Source organism: Amphiura filiformis, chromosome 14 (genome assembly GCF_039555335.1).
Source record: "Amphiura filiformis chromosome 14, Afil_fr2py, whole genome shotgun sequence".
Lineage (NCBI taxonomy): Eukaryota > Metazoa > Echinodermata > Ophiuroidea > Amphilepidida > Amphiuridae > Amphiura > Amphiura filiformis.
In genome coordinates this window covers 37,494,554-37,515,546 of record NC_092641.1, presented here as the reverse complement: position 1 = coordinate 37,515,546, position 20,993 = coordinate 37,494,554, and the positions used below count along the sequence as shown (strand labels likewise).

The 20,993-nt window shown below is 37.0% G+C and overlaps 1 protein-coding gene across 1 annotated transcript in view; it reads left to right on the top strand.

The window, feature by feature from the left end:
• The window catches only part of LOC140169391 (uncharacterized), a 319,476-nt gene that overhangs the window by 39,155 nt on the left and 259,328 nt on the right, over window positions 1–20,993 (top strand). Inside the window, 3 exon segments of the mRNA XM_072192648.1 lie at window positions 7,202–7,381; window positions 17,592–17,714; window positions 18,978–19,103. Of these exon segments, the coding sequence (XP_072048749.1) occupies window positions 7,202–7,381; window positions 17,592–17,714; window positions 18,978–19,103 (429 nt within the window).

The window sequence follows — 20,993 nt, the reverse complement described above, 5'->3', positions numbered from 1 at the left end:
GGTCTAGACAATCAACCCACAACTATTACCTGTATACACACAGCACTTTGTCAACTCAGTTCACATAGGATTCAAACTTAACAAAGATTAAAACTTGTGAACTCAATACTAGAACAGGCTCATTGCAGTTTCTCTGATTGCGATGCCCTCAAATATCACACGCCAAATATATGTTGCTGTAACGTCCACACTCAAGCCTGCCAGGACAAGGAGTAAAATCTGTGTATAGGCCTAATAGGAGGATGTGTCACATCAAAGAACCTTTAAGAGATCACTCAACTAAATCAGGTCCAACCCTATCTGACTGAAGAAATAACAACCAGTGTTTCCAATCGCTAACCACACCTGGTGCATTTTAATGGAAAACAAAGTTTGAAATGAAGGCTGATGTGCCCAGTTTTGGGTGATAGTTGTGCTATGAGCCATGTATAAAAAGATAAAAGTATTACAATGCTGAGAAATATGCTGGTTCTAAGGTAAAATATATCATAAACTTTTAGCAAAATGGTGTTTTGAATGCACTATGATGTTTTAACCATAAGAAAATTATGATTTCTTCTGTACCTTTTTACACATAAAAGAATAGGAACTTGATTTAGTGGTGTGATCCCTTAAAGGATCTCTGGTCGCACCCAGCACTGGACCAGAGCTACCTCAGACTAAAAAAAGGCTAGGACATGCAAGACAAAGGCTAGGTCGGGCAAAATTTGCTGTGCTAGATGTAATCAAACAGCAGTTCTATGGTGGTAGGGGTTGAAAGTGTTGCAGTGGCTTCATAAGATTTTCAACATATGGGAGGGGGCTCCCAAAACCAAATTTTGTTGATGACCTGGGATGAATATAATATGGGGTTCATGCATTAGTGACATTGGTGTTGGAGTTACTTGTATATATGACATTTTTTTTGTTCATCATTTGATCAAGTCAAAATTGAAAGGGACATATCTGACAGTGAAAGAAAAGAAAACACAAATCTATTTAAGTGTGATTTATGTGAATAATGTCTGACTTATTATAGGTGCTTTTGTAATGTGTAGGAGCATAAGTTAGGACTTCATTATTGCAAACATTGATAAGAACAAAAAAGTAATTTTTGCCTAGTTAGAACCGTAGATACTGTGTCTGTTTGAATAAAGTTTTTATAGAGGCTGCCTCACATCCTCACATATGGACATCCTGCAATTACCTGGATCTAAGCAAGACTTCACCACAATGGTCTGGGTTGTATTACATTGCATCTTATTGAATTAGATATAAAATATGAGTCAAGTGATATCAGATATCATTTAAATTAAAAAATATGAGTACCAAATGGTACCAGATATTATTAAAATCTGGATGATTTTGATATTATAATTTACCTGGGCTGAGGGATTTGTTTGAACTCAGATATCTGTGGTCTGAACCTGCAAGTATGATTTTGTTTTTGGTGGTGGTGGTGGGGAAGCAGTTTGATTTGTAGAAGGGAAAGCTTGATGGAAGGTGTCACTTGGCTGGTATATAATTGCTCTGCCTCTGTAGTGATGGCTCTATAAAATTGCTCTATACCAGAACTATTAAAAACCGGCAGCTTTACAGTCATCAAAAGCAAAGGAAGTCAAATTTCAGACTTGACTTGGGATTAAATGACTTGTGACTTGATTTGATTTGTAACTTTTCCTTACTTGTGACTTGGAGAAAATGACTTGTGACTTGAACTTGTTACCAAATCTGTCAAACAATTAATGTGTTGGGAGGGGATGCCTCTGAATCACATGATAAAAGTGATAGTGGAGTAAATAATGGGGTGAAGAGGGTGTTTACTGACAACTTCAGACTGGTTTCCTCACTTGTTGATTTCACCAGGGAGTTGTCACAGCACTCATCTCTCATAGATGGGCCAGTCAAAAAGTTATATCCTTTGGGAGTATACAAAGAAGCAGACAGGTTAAATTCTATGTTTTGACAAACTGAAGTGGTAAAAAAATTGGCAGTGTTAGGGCCAGGATAGTCAAATGTTTTTGCATGAATTTTTTTCTTTGTGAGAAACATTTTCTACTGTCTGCTTTTGACAGTTTTCTCTGCGATTTTCCGCTCAAATAATCTTTTGTTTGGGCTTTGCCTTTCTTCGTGACATTGATTGTTGACATTTGTTGTAACACAACTTTTTTCTTTGCATACTGTAAACTGCAATGTCATTCATCTGTATGGTTTAATGCACATCATTGCCACTGCTTTTGATTGATTAGAATCCTTGTTCCTTTTAATGTTATTTCTACAAATGAGATAAAATCTGGCTGAATAAAGACAATTTCTGCAAGTTGTCTACTGCTAAATAGATCTGAGATGGGGAAACCAAAACGTTCATGGCTCATATGTATTTTATGTTATGAGGCTATTACATTTCATGTACTGAAGTGAACTTCCCATATGTATAATACAACATATCCTCAGTCAGTAGCTACCTTCCTTTTGATGAAGCCTTCCTTCTGTTATGATCTACAAAAGCCTAGCTTTAGGACAGTTATTTTTAGCTCTTTAAAATGTTATTTTTCGCTTTCCTTTCTGTCAAATCTGCTTGTTGAAAGTGGACTGTTATACTTGGGTCAGGTTATTGCTCTCGATTCCTGAAAAATACAACACTAATTTGTATTAGCAATCTTTAATATGGTGTGAACCTGGCCCTAACACTCAAAACTGTATGGGCTACACTAAATCCTTCAGTTGTCTACACTGCGCATGTATTTGTGTTATGCTTGTAGTGACGCTTGAACAACATACCACTCGTATCATGTCAAACTCATGAAAATATTCTCAGTCGCGCAATTTTGGTTGTGCTCCAGTATGTGTCTTCCTTTGATGCATATATCAATTTTTTGTGATCTTCTGAAACTTCTCAGATTTTTTAAATATATCTGATATTACCAGATTTTCCAAAAATAGTCCTACCTTTTTTGTCTGCATTTGGCAGACAATGCTTCTTAAATACCTATTTTGTCAATTTTGCGTTCCGCAATACTGGTCAGAAAAAAATACCTGTTTGCACAATAATAGAACAATCTTGGATACACTCTATGAGTTTTGAGTGTTAGGGCGGGTATGTGAAGATGCTACAACAAGTATGTATTGGTTGGTTAAAATACAAGCAGGTACAAAGTACAGCTAACTTGACAGATTCTTTCAGTTTCTTGAACTTCTCTTGATTGAATTCAATTTGAAGAGGAAATTACAACAGGCAAATCAATCTCAATATGGTCAATATAGGAAGTCTACCAAAAGCCTTTGTGCAGTAGAAATATCTCAACTAAAATTGAACAGATTACCAAAACTTTGAGACATAAGAGTATATACTGTAATCATAATTACTTTCATATATATATCTGATGCATATGAACAAATTATGCACATGCAGATACAGTACACAGAATATCCACCGTCAGGATATGTGTTAGATTCAAGAGCAAATATAAATTTTGTTTTACAACATTTTTGTAAATAGTGCTTTACGAGAAGATTTATAATGTGTTCTGAAAAATCGTAAAAGATTTTTCACAATGCTGCTAAAATAACTGCAATCATTATAACCTCTAATATGAGAACATGAAAGTTCATCAAAATATTGAAAACTGAAAAGTATCTTGCTCGGGTATGTTGGCTCTCTTAAAGTTGCATATTTTGAAATAGTGCTTTTCAAGACAATTATTGTGTTCAAAAAGTTGACATGTTTGGCGAGATAGAAATCTAAACTTAATAGGGTGAAGGGGAAGTTGAATTCTTGTACCTGTCTGCCAGGTCTTAGCGATATGGAGCCAGACCTTTATGCCTTGCACGCAACTGGTACACTAGCCCCAGTAGTTTTACTAGATTTCTAGGATTCTTTGAATTTTAATGCAAAAAATGCTAACTTTGTACTTTATTCACACATTATTTTAATTTGCAGTTTGGTATCTTCCTGCCTGCCTTAAAGACTTTCAGAAAGTTGTAAAAATCATTAAATTTTAGTTTTTTGCTCCTTTGCATCTTTGTTAAGTTACATAGATGTATTAAAACATAGCCTTCTAGTGGTTATAGACAAAAGACATTTTATATTTGTAGAACCTCTACATAAAAGTATTATGACTTGCGATGGTAAACTTCAAACATTCAAATTCAGGAAACATATCAACAAACTTTTGAAAAAAATGTTCTGAGCTGAAGGCCTATTATAATAGATAATAATATCACTGCTCTCCATCTGACTCATTAGTTCAGTTGGTAGAGCATTGGTCCAGTGATCTGAAGGTCCCGGGTTCAAATCCTGGATGGTCAGTGAAATTTGTTCACTGGCTGTCATTTTATGTTTACTTATTTTAAACTTTCTCATGTTCCGTGCTTCTTAGGCAATAAACCATAAGATAGATTAGAGTCTCATAAACATAGAGTAGATTCATTACAAAGCTGAGCCTCTCCATTTACATCTGTAACAAAACCAGAAGAAAATAACATCATTGTTTCCTATAAAGAGTGCAATAACTCCCTCCCAAGGTATCAATCCTTTTGGTTTCTTGGTGTAGCAAAGTTAGTTGTAAACAAATATTTCCAGAATATTCTTAATAACAATCTTATACAAGATTTAATGTCTGAGAAAAAGAGGCCTATAATAATAAAATATTTTGATCTGCTCAGAACAATTAGAGTCTGAAGAAATGAAAATAATGGGAAGAGGCATACAATGTTGATGTATTTGGAATAATGCATGTTCTACATGGGCATTTTACACATGTGCATTATAGTAAATGTCTCTTAAAATCATGTAATAATATATTTGTGGGAAGATTTCACACATTTGCCCCATTTAAGATAACCTTTGCCAACTATATGTACTACTACATTATTTATCACTACTGTAAAAAGTTATTGATGATTGAAGAGTCATGAGTGAAGATCCTGTCACTAAATCACTAGGCCAAAAGTATCAATGCTTTAGGAAATTGTCATATGTCAAATAGTTCTTGTGTATCCAGTGTGGAAGAATCTGTAATCAAGTATTATCTAAGTAATATCATACACTAAAATGCTATCTATAAATGGGCCATTAATACGCATGTTTTTTAAATACCACATATTTTTATACCATTTCCATTCTATGTGTGGCAGTTTTCCTTTTCTGCTAGTCCTTCCTAATACCTTCCAGGATAACGCTACTTTTAGGCTTTGTTGTTTATTCCAGGATCTGTTGCTTTAGTATACTATCCCAGTGGCATAGCTAGGGGGCTCGCCAAGTCTTTTTCAACCTTGCTATGTAATGGTTGATACCGTATCTTTTGAGTTCCACTTTTCTGCTAGTCCTGACTGAGTCCTGCACATGCATGTCAAGCCAACTAAAATCCAACAACCTCTTCCTGCAGTGACGTAGCCAGGATTTTGGAACCGGGGGGGCACAACTTGTAAATGTACTGACGGAAATATTTTTTGCTGACGGAAGTTGTGATTTGTTGACCCCAAACTTTTTTGCACGGTTTGAAAAAGTGAGGAGCAAAAAAAAAAAGGATAATAGGTGGTCCCAACATAAACACACAAAATTGTTATGTACATTGTATAATTCACAATTTTTCATCATTTTTTTACAATTCTAACCTTTTTTTCGTTCACTCTAGGTAAAAAATAGTCTTTCGTTAACCCAATTTTTTTTTCACCAACGCCTTCCGTGGTACCGACGGCCTTACATGTACTGACGGCCATGATGAGCGGGGGGCACCGGCCCCCTGGTCCCCTCACTGGCCCCGTCACTGCCTGCAAGAGGTTGCTAAGAGACTAAGAGTTAAGACCACATTTGTCTACCTTAATATAAAACCAACTATCAGTTTTTCACCTGACATCCAAATACAAGGAAAAAGATACTACTTATTCTCAAAATTTTGTCAAGACCTGTGTTTCTAACATGTGACATGTTAATGAAAGACCCATGTTTCTAACATGTGACATGTCACTAAAAGTTTTTGAAATGGAGGAAGAACTTGATCGCATACCTGACGAGACACCTGCACACTATGTTTGATGATCAAACCGGTTTGCCCTACTTTTCTTATACTTTTCTACCCCACCCTACTCTATCACTACACCTGTGCCTACAGCTAGAATTTGATTATGCTTTCCCTGAAGTGTCTGTAAAGGCACCAGAAGTTTCAAATTTTGTGCTATGATGTATTTTCACAAATTTATTAAAAGGTACATAACATGAGCTTTGAGCTTGAATGCTTATTTAGAAAAACCGGAATAGTGGTGAAGAAAATATGGAAAATGCATGAAATTGTTGAATGCAAAAGGATACAAACTAAATTGGATTACAATTGGATCAAATTTCTACAGATGTTATACTTGGTCAAGTTCCTTTGATGATAATTGCTGATAAGATCATGTCATCTTATTGCAAGTTATTGAGTGAATAGATAGATACCTTGGGACCAAGCCATCTGATCAAATGAAAGTCTAGACATAAAGTGGCCTACATCTAGTGACAAGGCATCAATGTCACTGTTCAAAAATAATGTGTTTTTGTGACAAAACCATAAGAATTGAAAGAAATCTGGTTCTTTTGGTGACAACATTGTGTAATCAAGTTGGGGTATTCACCTCATATTTTGTAAAAAAGATCTTCTGATAATGAAACCTCAGAAGGTTTGGGCCTGTGAATAAAATGTATAATCTGTCCTAATCCCACATAGAAGGGTGTTTTGTTCCTACGCTACGCTGGTGATGCACCCGTGTAAATGCACTTATTCAAAATCCAACATGGCATTCCTCTCATCTTGAGATGAGACATACTATAATAGCCTCATGATTAAGTCATGAGATGATCAAGAATCATCTCATCTCAAGAGTCATTTGATTTCTGAGATGAGAATTATGTGCCTCTAAGAACTATTTTGATTGGTTACCAAAGTACTGTTTCATGTATTGAGCCAATCAGAGATATGGTAAGAACAGTCAGTAGGGCTGAAGGGGATTAAAATTAAAATTGTTAAAGAGATATACAAGCTCTATTTTGATTTGTTACTCAGATGATTATACCATATGTAATTAACTAATCAGGAGCACTGTAAGAAGGGCTGTACAATGTAGTGTCCACTGGGTTAATTTGAGGTGTGCATCACATCGTGTTACTTAGGATTCTCTTATTTAGAGGAAACAGGGCATACATTATATTGCATATATAACTTTGTGAATATGTTTTATATTGAAGGTTGTGGTCAATGTGGAGGAGGAGTAATACGCTATCCATCCGTCCCTAACACAGGATCTAATCCAAACACAGGAGTGAACACAGGCACCAACCCATTAACAAGACCAGGTACAGGACAACCACCAGAGTGTCCTGCAGGATTCCAACTGCTCAGAACATTGAATGGGTACAGGTGTATCGGTACGTATTATTGCACATTTTGTTGAGTAGGAGAATTTGGAGATATGTATAAAAAGTACATGTATGTGACAACATCCAATAGTGTCCTGAAAGATTGGTTCCAGTTACCCAGAACATGTTAATGCCACTAACAAATGCTCAAAAAAAACCATGAAAATACAGGATAAGGCTTCAAATGTCCTGCTGGAGTTCGATATGCACATGCAAGGGAAAATGCTTCAACTAAAATCACTGAATGCCCCTTTAAATATTGGTAGGTGTCAGATTTCTTTAATTTTTTTTCAAAGCTAAGTTTCAGACAATGTGGTTCAAATTGTTTCCTTAAAACAGTTCAGTGTAGGTGGAAAAATGATGATACATGCAACACAAACAATAGAAAACAATTAATAGATGATATATTAAAAGTTATCAGGATATTATTTACTGAAAGGAAGGAAACCTGAAGACCATGTGACTTAGTAAACAAAACTGAATGGAGGTTTAATAGGCTGTTTGGCTGTAATGTGGAGGTGTTCCAGTCTCTGTTTGTATGGATGTGGTGAGCTGTGGTTCATGTATTGTTTCATCAAAAAATGGAATAACAGATGTCAAATGTCTACAGATTAGAACAATTTGGTCACCAAAATGGCCAAAACAATTTAGTTTTTAATTTTGCATGCTTTTAAACATGCATTAGGGTTTGGAGTAAGGGTTTAGGATTGGGGTTAGAGTTTGCTCATAGCTTGTAACTCTTAAAATAGTCAGAAACAGTTAAGAAAAAAGTGCAAGCCACTCATTTGGGTCTCTTACATCGCTGGTATGCTCCTATACTTTATACTTATTTATGTGACCCTTAAATATATTTATTTACCAATTTCACCTATTCTGTGTAATTTATTACCATCTAGGTCCTATCATTCTCACACTGACTCTTTTTAATGAATTGATACATTACATTTTCTCATTGAACTATTTTCTTCCTCTGACAAAACCAAATTGTTCATTCCTCATGCAACCAAAGTTTTTCTTACAGCTTTTTCAGATCAGAGTCTTCCTATTCATATGCATGAATCACAATCCATCATCAAGTTTCCCAGAAGCAGCTGAAATTATACTACATCTTACTCACAAAAGCACACATCAGTAAAAGTTTAATAAGCGGCCCAAGTCTTCAAAAATTTCCTAAAATTGGGTGATTTGATATAATTTTACACGAAATTAGGGTTAGGGTTAGGATTAGGCTCGAAATAATCACATGAAGGACCAACCACGATCTGGCCCAAAATATAGGCAAATTTGCTTCAAAATAGTTAATTTTCTTTGATTTTTTGATCAGACCAGGGAGATTAATGGGGGGGGGGCATCAACATCTAAGTGTGTAACCCAAGTTACTGTCTGGTCTCAAAAATACCTTACCCCTTTATTACAAAACTTGTTTTACATTTGTCATCCATGTGTACAATATGTTTTTTTTTTTTGTATTTTTTGTTGTCTTTTGTGTCTTGTGAGTAGGCAAAAGTTTAAAAAAACTACCATGCTCTTCTGGTGGTGTGCCCTTAAATGAGTATAAATCCCTGAGGAAAATCTTGTGAATATTTGTATTCACAACTCAACCGAAAGTTGATTAGAAAGATCTTACTTGAACTCGTTAGGGACAACATAAGATGGAGGATTTGAAAATAGTCCCTTCAATACTTCTAATAATAGCCTAAAACTTGGACTGAGGCTAAGTATTTTACCATATCCTTGTTTCGGATGTATTTGTTGCAGAGTAATTGTTTGTTGTGGTGATTATATTAGTAGGAAGTTCCATGTGCTATATTATTATGTTCTAACATTATTAACCCTTTTCCACCTCTCTGCATTCAAAGTGACCAAATTAGGTTGTTAGGGCAGTAGATGACAAAATATACATTTGACATTGAATGTTTTTGCTGCAAGATCCCTATTTCATAATACCCTCTTTCAAATCCATTTTGTCTTGAAAATAAAGTGTGTTTTCGAGATTTTTTAGACACTTACTGCATCATAATATTTCCAAATTGCACCAAAATGCAACTTTGCCTCTTTCTTTTGATGTGTAAAGTTTGAGGTGTAGATTGTTTTCATTGATAGAATTACATTCAATTATAGAATATCTACATGTCCCCGTAATATTTCCTGACCGCATTTGATTAAATTAAGGGAGCACAAATATGGCTATTATTGATAAGGAAGATAATAGGATAATATGGAAAAAGTTTGTCCAATTTTGGAGGCTTATCAAAGACAGTTGTAGTATTTAAAAAAAGCTTCAGAGGTACTTATGTCAGCAGCAATACAGGATTATTAATGTTTGTTATTGCACAAAAATAGTATATTAAGGCACAAGCCATATTTTTTTGACAATTTTTCTATGGGATTTTCTAAATTTTGCAATCGAAGGGGACATGCCCCCGTGCCCTTATAACACTGCGCCACTGATACTACATGGTTAGAGGGAAAACAGGCCAAACATGAATTCAGCTGATGCTTTAGACCTCTTGACACAGCTCATCTTATGCGCGAAGTCTCTTTTGTGTACGTGTTTGCGCCATTTACACTATTTTTGAGTTTGTGACTACACCCTTTACTTAGCCTCGACCCCCATAGGCAACATGCCCACATTCTGTGGTATGTGTGGCACAATCAAGAAGAATGAGTCTTCCACAGAGGGAGTATGAGTTTCAAATTGAAATGACAATTTGGGTAACTTCCATTTGAAGTAATCACTCCAGCTGTTGAAGATACATATAGGTAAAATCATACACACATGGAGTATAGGTTTCAAAATAATTAACCCCAGCCAATTCCATTTGAAAAACATACCCCTTCTGTTGAAGATGTTTCTAAAATCTTCCATAGGGGTATGGCAGATTTCCAATGTAATAACCCATTGGACTCATTGCTGTTGATCACATCACATATGATGGCAATGGCAGGATATACCGGTACCGTATTTTGTGATTGGTTGGTCTAGCAGATCATTAAGAGGCACATCAAAATGGTTACTGAGTGATATGTTTAGGAAACACCTTAAATATTCATTTAAGCAACACATTTAGAATCCTACACTCAGGAAGTATTGTGAGAGTATATCAGTCAGGGTTGTCCATTAGGATCAGGTATTTATTGGCAATAGGTAGACATAAACTTGGCCCAGATATATAGCAGCAAGTTAGGGAGGCAGGGTAAAAGTGGAATGGGCTAGCGCTTTGGTTTATGATAGGCTTTATCGTAATAAACATAAAGTTGTTCAGCACAGGGTTGTAGCTACGCTGGGCGGTGGCGGGCGGACCCGCCCGGCACTCTTAATTTCCACCCGGCTCTCAAGTTAATTTTGAGCCCAAATACCCAGCACTCTAGTCTCAAATGTTTCAAAATCAATGAACAATCAGTATAAAAATGAGCAATTCTTATCAAAATTTCAATTTTTTTACCATTTCATATAAATTTCAACCGGCACTAAAATTTGCCTAGCTATAACCCTGGTTCAGCGCTTGTGTAATTTGTAAAAATTGTGGACCGTGCATTTATAAGAAAAGGAAACCATTACCAATAGACAGAGAAAGGAAAGACAAAAAGTTTCAAATTTTTTTGGCAGGGGTAGACATAAGGAGCAATAATCAGCCGGCCCTTTGGGCCAGCTGGCCTGAGCTGGGAAGGTTTCCAGCTGGCCCAAACACAAATCAACTAGCCCAGATTTGTTGTTAATATTGTAACATGTCATCAATTCATAATTATGCTGAAATCCCAACTGGCCCACTGGGTCATCCAGACGGACAATCTTCGGGCCCAACAACAAAATTACTGGCCAGTGCCAGTGGCTAAATGGACCCTTTTTTGGTCGCACATAATGACAACTACAACAGCAGCAATGTTTAGTATGATCTGCTATCAAATTATTGCAAAATGGGGCTACCTGAATGGGTGACTCTATTTGAAATCTACAACTCATGTGTGGCAGATTAAGTCAAGTCTTCCATAGGGGGTGTATGGATTTCAATGGGACTAGCCCAATCTATGACGTCCCCATTCTCTGTCCCAAATATGCTTGTACACTGGTAAAATGATGTTGAATGTACTGGGTACGAAACTCATCCTCCTTGAAATTAGGACAATATTTGGACTATCATCAATGAATGGCAGTTGTTGAAATTAAAATATTTTGCCTCATACAAAAATTTGTGTTCCTTACTCACAAAATTCAATTCTTAAAAAGAGAGTAAAACAAACAGCTTTCTATATGACAAAATGCTTCAGAAATCTGTTGAATCCTTCCCCCAGGGACGCAACCATTAAAGACATTGTGTCTCTGGATGTGATTCCCATGTAGATATGACATGCATTTATTGAAATAAGAGGAAGATTCTGTTTGAATCATTATATCCTTGAGGAAGTACTGTGTGATTAGTCACAAGTCATGCAATCAGGAATCCCTCATCATCTCTCATTGCTTGTCATTGGATATCAGGACACTTCTGTGTGATGCTTCTGTAACTGATTGATGCAGTTCTTGTGGTATTCCCTTGTTGTTTATAACCTGTGGCATAACCACATTGGGCTTTTCCAGCTGAAAATCATACATCCCCTATGGAAGACATGACCTTTTTGAATGGGTGACTCCATTTGAAATCTATACGGGTCCCTGTGTGGAAGATTAAGGTCATGTTTTCCATAGGGGGTGTATGGATTTCAACTGGAATAGCCCATTGTAGCCTTTTATAATTGAGGGGCAATGGGGGTAGGAATAGGATGAAGAAAGCTTTGCACGGGCAAAGAAAATGTGCACCTTCCCATAGGCACTTCTTCAAGTTCATTTGAAGCTCAAGGGGGACTTCCATGTCCTGACTAATATGCCACTGTTCAGAACCTATAGATCAGAAAGGTAATTTTCCAAGCATTTATGATTTCAAAGAACCACAAGAAATTACTAAGACATGGGTGATAAATAATTCTTCATAAAGTAGAGATGGTATAGGTAAAACAGACTTGTTGTACAGTAGGAGTGGCAACAACCCCCACAATCTATATAATAATACGCTATTCTCTGTCTGTGGATCTGTCTGTAGATCTGTTTGTCTGTGACTGCTAATGTGAGGCCACCGTAGGTCATACGGGGATCAAACTTGGTGGGTGGGTGCAGCTTGGTATGAGGAAGAACGAGTTTATATTTTTTAAGGTCAAAGGTCAAGGACGGGGTCAAGTTCAATTGAAGTCTAATTTCAAATACTTTAAATGGCAAATCTTGCCATGCCATTGTGTTGACCTTGGACTATCAAACAAAAGTTTCCACAGTGACCTTTTCGTCAGACCAGCGGTTAAGAGGTCAAAGGTCAAGAAAGGTAAACATTTCAAACTGCCACTATGAAGCTCAAACTTGGTGGGTGGATGGAACTTGGAATAACAAATAACAATTTCCACGATGACCTTTTTGTCAGACTTACGGTTAAGAGGTCATAGGTCAAGAAAGGTAAAATTTCAAATTGCCCCTATGGAGCTCAAACTTGGTGGGTGGGTGGACCTTGGACTAACAAACAAACGTTTCCACGGTGACCTTTTCATCATACCTACGGTTAAAAGGTCATAGGTTAAGAAAGGTAACAAATTCAAATTGCTCCTATGGAGCTCAAACTTGGTGGGTGGGTGGACCTTGGACTAACAAACAAAGTTTCCACGGTGATCTTTTTCACAGACCCACGGTTTTAAGAGGTCATAGGTCAAGAAATGTCAAAATTTTCAATTGTCCCAATGGATCTCAAACTTGGTAGGTGGGTGGACCTTGGACTAACAAACAAAAGTTTCCACGGTGACCTTTTTATCATACCTACGGTTAAGAGGTCATAGGTCAAGAAAGGTCAACATTTCAAATTGCCCCTCTGGAACTCAAACTTGGTGGGTGGGTGGACCTTGGACTAACAAACAAAAGTTTCCACAGTGATCTTTTCTTCAGACCTACGGTTAAGAAGTCAAAGGTCAAATAGGTAAAAATTTCAAATTACCTATGGAGCTCATACTTGGTGGGTAGGTGGAAATTGGACTAACAAACAAAAGTTCCATTGTGACCTTTTTGTAAGACCTACGGTTGAGAGGTCATAGGTCAAAAAACAAAGATTTCAAATTGCTTATGGAGCTCAAACTTGGTCGGTGGGTGTAACTTTGGCCAAGGAAGCCCAGGTTTGAGATCTGCAAAAGCCAATATATTGAAAGCCGAGAACCGCGAAATACGGGTAACCGCCTAGTAAGTTAATATAAGTGAGAAAGGCCCAAATGTCAAGGGAAAAAAAGATTTTCACTTTGGCCAGTGAGCCTTGCTCCAGCACATTCATTATTTAAATTATTGGGCCAGTTATCATGCAATAGCTTCATTTGCTCATGCAAGGAAGGAACACTGAATGACAAAGGAAGCTATCCAGACCAGAAAATGTTCACCACAAATTGACTTTTTGAATTGTGGTCGTTTAAACTTTACAAGAGGAAGTGTCCCTTCACTTCAACATAGCCAGGTTATTCTCAATTCAATTTTGTGGTGAACAACCATAAAGATCTCAATATTCACTCTGAAAAAGGCTGTGTTTAGGGTGTTTCTCGACGTTTCCAAGTCGTAATGGAAATGTCAACCAGATTAAGATCTTTATTAATGAATCCATGAGCAATATATCACTACAAAATATCAAGCCACAATGGTAAATGCCTATTCCAGTTGAAATGCATATACCCCGTATGGAAGACATGACCTTAATCTCCCACAAAGGGGGATTCAAAATTTTGAAAGTCACACTCCCTGTATGGAAGATTAAGGTCATGTCTTTCGGGGCGCAAGGATTTTAACTGGAATAGTCCAATGGAGAGCCAGACGGAGCTTATAGGGAAAACTCTGAGATGTCGGGGTTCAATGATTTTTGGCACTAGTTGCGAAAATAGGAAATTTGTGTAATCAATAGAAAATACAGAGATTAATCACTGAAGAAGTTTAAAACTTTTAACTCAAAAACACTTTGACTGCAAGAACTTTGTTTAAAAAAAGTAAGTTCTTACAGTAAGAGAGTTTTTAACTATTAGTGGAGAAAATAAATTGAGAGGAGTTCAACATGCTTGCAGTAATTGGAGAGCCAAGATAGGGACTGAAGATGAAACTCTGAAGATGTTGGATAGAGTGCACTCCAGGGTGGGTATGCTCAACTTTCATAGTGATGGGGTGTGAGGACAGCGATTCAAAACCAGACATTGGCCATGGAAAGGGGTCATTGGGAGAGAAACCCTGAAAATGTGGTCGATCAGTGAGACCGGGGTAATTTCCGGGGGTAATTTAGAGCACATAACAGTGCAAAAATACAAAAATTTTCAAAAAAGTAGTCTAAATTGAGTAAAATTTTGAAAACAAATTTGGGTGGACACAACTCAGTTACTTATTTCATTTTACTTTTGGAGATTCCAATTCTGGAGGTTCATGCTTATCCTTACACATGCTTAGTATACATGGCATAGCATCTCAAAGATCACTAGCTTTATGAATACACTCCATATAGCTACATGCTGAGGATTACAAGTAATTGCTTTTCATGGACTGAGACATTTTGTGGAAATAGATTGATATCTCTAGTAAAGAAGAAATTGAAATCAATTGGCTTGTTTCCTTTCTTTGCTATGCATGTTTTATAGCTACTATCATTCAGCTATAATTATGCCTCATTGGGTTGGATTCCTATTTATAGAAAGTCTGTGAAAGCTCTTTGAGTGAAGGGGTCATTTTTTCTATTTTGTACCTCTTTTAAAGTGTTTTGTTTTTCTACATGTTTTTCAAGTGATGATTTTTGACTTGATTGGGTCCAATTGTCCATTTGGCTTTCTTGAGACAGTAGTGTTTGTATGTGATACATTTGTGACCAAAGGTAGTGCATATGTAATGTGTGATGCGATGCCAAGTGACTGTGTCCTACAGATATACTGCCTTTGCGTGCGTATCAGACGCAGATGCTACTGAGGAAGCCAGGTGGACTATAACTGATAGAATGCTTTGGAGGTGGCGCTTTTTACACACCGAAGACAAATTATTGACAGAATTCATTCTTGTGCAACCAGTGACTAAACTATGGCTTTGCGGCTGGTAATAACAAAAGCCTTACAGTACACATGAAGCATTAAAAGAAAGAACACGTAATAGTGCCGTCTGTCATCTGCAGATCTTGTAATCCTCTATCTTGCTGGAGCCAGGCTCTTGTTACAAAAAAACTAGGTTGTTTCCTCCCAAGATGTCAACATGGTGTATTTAGGTAGTCATCACTTGATGATTGAATCAAACAATAATTTTGCTACTATTTTAGGTTAGAATTGACTGACAGGCTGCAAGACATAGAAGTATTATAGTCTAGAGCCCTTGGTCTAGAGCAAATGAAGGTTTAGTTGAATACTTCTTAAAGGGATTGTCAGCACTTTGCTGAACTAGAACACCCCAAAATGTATCAAAATTCAGATTTTTAGAACAATCATATATGTGCTATATGAAGCAGACAAATTGCAAATATGAAAGCAATCTGATGAAGATAAAATCTGACATCAAGATGAAGATACAATGAAAGTATGTTTGTACTTTCATTACTTCCATTTGCCAATTCACCTTTTCAGTAAATTCCTTAACCCCATGAGAACTACCTGCCGATTGGCCAAAAAGAAGTTTTCATTATCAATTGGACCAATCAGCAACATTGTTAGAATAATTTCACCACACAGACAAATTGGAGTGAATTATTTGCAAAGTTCCATCCTGATTGGTGATTAAAATGAAGATATAATGTAATTGACCAATCAGAGGCAATGTTAGATCGGCAGGTAATTCTCATAGGGTTAAGCCTTTTTGCGGGTAGACCTCTAATGTTGCCGATGCGCACATCTTTACTGCACACTTCGCGGGTTTCAAATGTGCAGTATAACAATGTTAGCTTATAGACTTACTCCACTTTGGTGGGAAGTCAAATGACGACATCTCAGGTTTATACCCACAAAGGCTTATGGGATTTACCAAAAAGGTGAATCGCCTTGAGTGAGGCTGTGGAATTTGGAAACCATATGTAGCAGACGACACTGGATAAGTGCACTTAACACTTACAAAGGGGATTATTTACAATGTTTATGAAATACTAAGGCATCACCCTTCATGATCAAGTTGACCTATATAATTGTTGATTGTCTGGTGGGGCAGTTATATTTTGCACAAAATATCTTTGATAATCCATTAAGTATGATGATTTGTAAAGGAGGTCAGAAGTCAATGTTCTTTGTTGTCAATATTTTATATTGTATAGATGAGTTGACGTCAATGCCTGGCAGTATGCGCACGCATCATCACAATTTCCTTTGTTTTTTGCCTGGCAGTATGCGCGTGCATCATATTTTGTTTAGGGCTTGTGTTTTTAAAACTTCTGCCACATCACAATGAGGCTATTGAACAGTGCAGTGGTTGCATGGGTTCACTCAAGCATATCGATATACCAGTCCCTTGTCTTTGTTGATAAACATTGAGGTCAACTCATCTATACCGTTGCCTTCTTCAAATCTATTGTTTTTTTGTAGGCAGTGAGGTCAACTCATCTATACCGTTGCCTTCTTCAAATCTATTGGTTTTTTGTAGGCAGTGAGGTCAACTCATCTATACCGTTGCTTTCTTCAAATCTATTGGTTTTTTGTAGGCAGTGTGTTGCCTCATTATTTTTCTGGAGTAAGTAAAGAATTAAAAATGCTAGCTGAAGGGGCAACAAGAAAGCAACAAATAGAGAAGATGGAAAAAATAAGAAATAAAGTGGTAACATATTACTTATTACATAAAATCTGTAGTTTGTTCAACAACTATGTGTGCCAGCCAAATCATATTTGCAAAGAGTACCTAGTGCATCCTATTTACCCAAATTTCCATATAATATCTTAAGCCCAGCCCAATGAGATGGTCCTCCCCCACCCTTAGACACTGCATTTGTCCCTTTGCTTCCCTCAAATGCAAAAGTATGGTTATACCACTGCTATGCCAGCTACATCATATGGTTCAAAGATGCACTATTTACCTTCAAAGATATTGATTTATAATAGTGCTCCCAAAATGACTGAAGATGTTCTGATCATTTTGAGTTCCATTTCTGTATGTTTTTGTCACCATTAGCTGTTATTTGTGGTAATTTGTTGAAATATTAATTTATACATATTGTTATTTCCCCCGTTTCAGATGTTGATGAATGTCACACAGAGAACTCCCAATGCGATCAGGAATGTGTGAATACAGAAGGTGGCTTCAGCTGTGAGTGCCGACCAGGCTTCATATTAGGACCTGACAAACAGAGTTGCATTGGTGAGTTTGCTTGGTGGTTGCATGTCCATTTGTTTGTGCTCATGTTTGGGAAAACAATCCAGATATTCACTTTTTCCCTCCCCTTTAAGACATGATTTAGCTGCAGTCTTTGGCCCTCAAGAACTTAGTGAGTGTGAAGGGCTGAATGGAGCGAAGCTGTAACGTCTAGCTCTGCACAGTACTATAAGTAAAGCAACAGAGCCTAAAAGTAGTACTAGGCAGGATCTTAACAGCTCTTTTAAGATTAAAATCTTTCAAAAAGGGAGTGAGATTTCAAATAGAGTCACTCATTCTGTTAACTCAATTTGAAATACACTGTACATACTCCCTGTGTGAATGATCAAGATCATGTCTTCCATTGGGGTGTAAGGGTTTCAATGGAATATAGTCCAGTTTCCAGTTTGAAGAGTGTACTCTTCCTTTAGTATCTCTTTAAAATGTTTAATTCGGACATAACCCATATATCTTAGAAAAGTATTCAAGTTGTAAAGTTGAGATTTCGAGGTCAATTTTGAACATTTTGCTTACATGTAAGGCACCAGAAACAAATTTGTTTGATCTTTGGATTGACTGTCAATGCTGCTTCGATGCTTGTTATTAATGAACTATCAACTAATTAATCAGAATTAATGCATGCTAAATTCATATTGTGAATATCACTACAGGCAAAAATTACTATGTTTACACAATTATAGTAAATTAATTGATTTCATAAATAATAAGGATCAACCAAGCATCGATGGTCGATCGAAAGATTGAACTAATAAATGATATTTATTTTGATATACATGTATCCTGATATTTATAGATTAATGAACGCGTATAACTTGTTGGGAGATAAATTAGACAAAATAATGTTGATGCATCTAATGCACAAGACCTGAAGGGGGGAGTGCATTAGACTCATCAACATCAGCGTCTATGGCGTCTAATGCACTTTATGGGGGAGTGCATTAGACGCATCAACATCAGCGCGTTCATTAACCTATTTCATACACGAGAAGAAAAAACATGTGATTTTTGCTGTTTTTAAAACAAAATTATCACTAAAAATATTGGAAAACAGAACCAAATATAAATGCATCAACCCGCCCAAAAATGAATCAACCTACGCGACGGGAATGTGTGTGCAAGCACTGCGCGTAGTACGCGGAGCGCACAATATACAAATCAATGCATGGTTTGGATTTTTCTAACGATTGGTTCGCGCTATCTAAGAGTGTATGAATTTTCAATGTTACATTTACCTGTTTTTCTTCAAAGATATAAATGAGTGTTCTCGCAGTGACTGGAGTCCATGCCATCACCTGTGCAGTAATACAGAAGGCAGCTATAAATGTACATGTCGACCTGGATTCTATTTACATCAAAATGGCAGGTCATGTCTTGGTAAGTAATTGTGCATGCTATGTCTATGTGCAGTAATACAGGAGGCAGCTACTATAGTGTTCATGAAGGCATGGATAGTATCAAAGATCCTATCTACATCATAATGTTAAATCATGTCTTGGTAAGTAAACCTTATTGTGTACAATCCATGTAATATGCAGGAATGCAGAAGGCAGCTATAAATGCTTTTGTAGAACTGGAGTCTATCTACAAAATAGGAATAATTCTGATAGCTTCTGGTATACCCTGCACACAAGTATAACCTTAACCCCAACTCCAACTCATACCCTAAAAAATAGGGTGCGCAGGGTAAACCAAAATTGTATTGAAAACACAGGGTGCGCAGGGTAAACCAGAATTGATTGTACCACAAATTCTACATTGCAGTGGCAGGTCATGTATGACACAATGTGGTCCACGGAGGCTAAAGGCGGCAAATTCGAAATTGAGATAAAGGCAGAAATATGGAGTAAAAAAACAATAAAATACATAAGAAAATAGATATCACAAAACTTCATAACTTTAGAACCAAGTATGCTAGACCCTTGGTATTTTCAGGTCAGTATAATATTATGATACATGTGTGTATAGCCTAATGTTTGTATAAGGTAATAATGATAGTTACTCAATTTTCAAAAATGCCTCCTTTGGCCTCCATGGGCCAGGTTGACAATTTACTGACATATCTGACACGATCATGTCAGATATGTCAGTAAATTGTCTGTGGAATATGATTATGGCTAGTACAGAAAAGAAGACAGCTAGAAATGTCCTTTCAGATCCAGCAGTGATTAAAAAGGAGTCGGGACTAATTTTCCACAGAATCAAACATTTCCCCCTCCTTGCTTGCATAGTGCACACCCCATGACATTTTTTTCATATTTTGGGACTAATAGTGGCCAGTTTTGTAAAATTTGCAGAGCCTTTGCTTTCTTAGAAATTACCTTTTCCTCCATTTTCCCTGAGAAAAGTCCTGGAGGTTGTCAATGTGCAGACTCATCAGGTCAAAATTACTTCTCATCATGACATTGTTAATACTGAAATGATTAGCTTCATGTGTGCTGCAGAGATTGTAGTATGGACAAGCATGAATTGGGGCATATCAGATCCAACCAGTAGTCCACGGGAAAGCCAGGTTACGTGCTGGGATTTGAAATATGTATTTGGATAACTTTAACACCTTTATATGGGACAACCGTTAATGTGAACATGTCTGGTTCTTGTTATTGTCAAGAGATAACACGCCCATGCAGGTGTGTCTTAGTTGTATACTATTTTTGGAATACATTTAGCCATTTATTCAGGAGTGTGCAGTACTCTGTGCTGCATTTTAGCTGTGGTTCAGATTGCTAAAACAGGCCTGCTGACCATGGTCGTAGAAACTTGGGGGATCCCCTCTACTTTTTGACCTGGGAGATGAACAATGTAAACTTCCTTCTGGTTATAAACAAATCATATTTGCAAACAATATGTTTTTTTTTAAATTGTGATTTCCATCAGCGTGGGCCAAATTTGGCACCAAGTTTCTGCATCTCAGCTTCTGTAAATGCCAAGAGCTTCTGGTGGCTTAATACTCACTGGACACCCATCACTTCAGGGGCACTTACGCAGCTCCCTAGGACCCCACATTCTGAGACTTGCGCTTAGACTTTCTCTACTTCATCCCCCACTTTTACAACAACTTTCTACACCCCTCCCTTGTCTAGAAGCTTTCAAACTTAGCACTGAGGGGAATGGGTATAGTAGCAGTAATACTGTGGTCTTCACCCAAACTATCAAGAGCCCCCCCCCCATGATTAGACCCAAAATTGCTTGTTTCATTTATTCACATTAATTAACATATTTTTCTAAGATTTGGGCCAGAAATGACGTATGTTATGTGGATCTCAA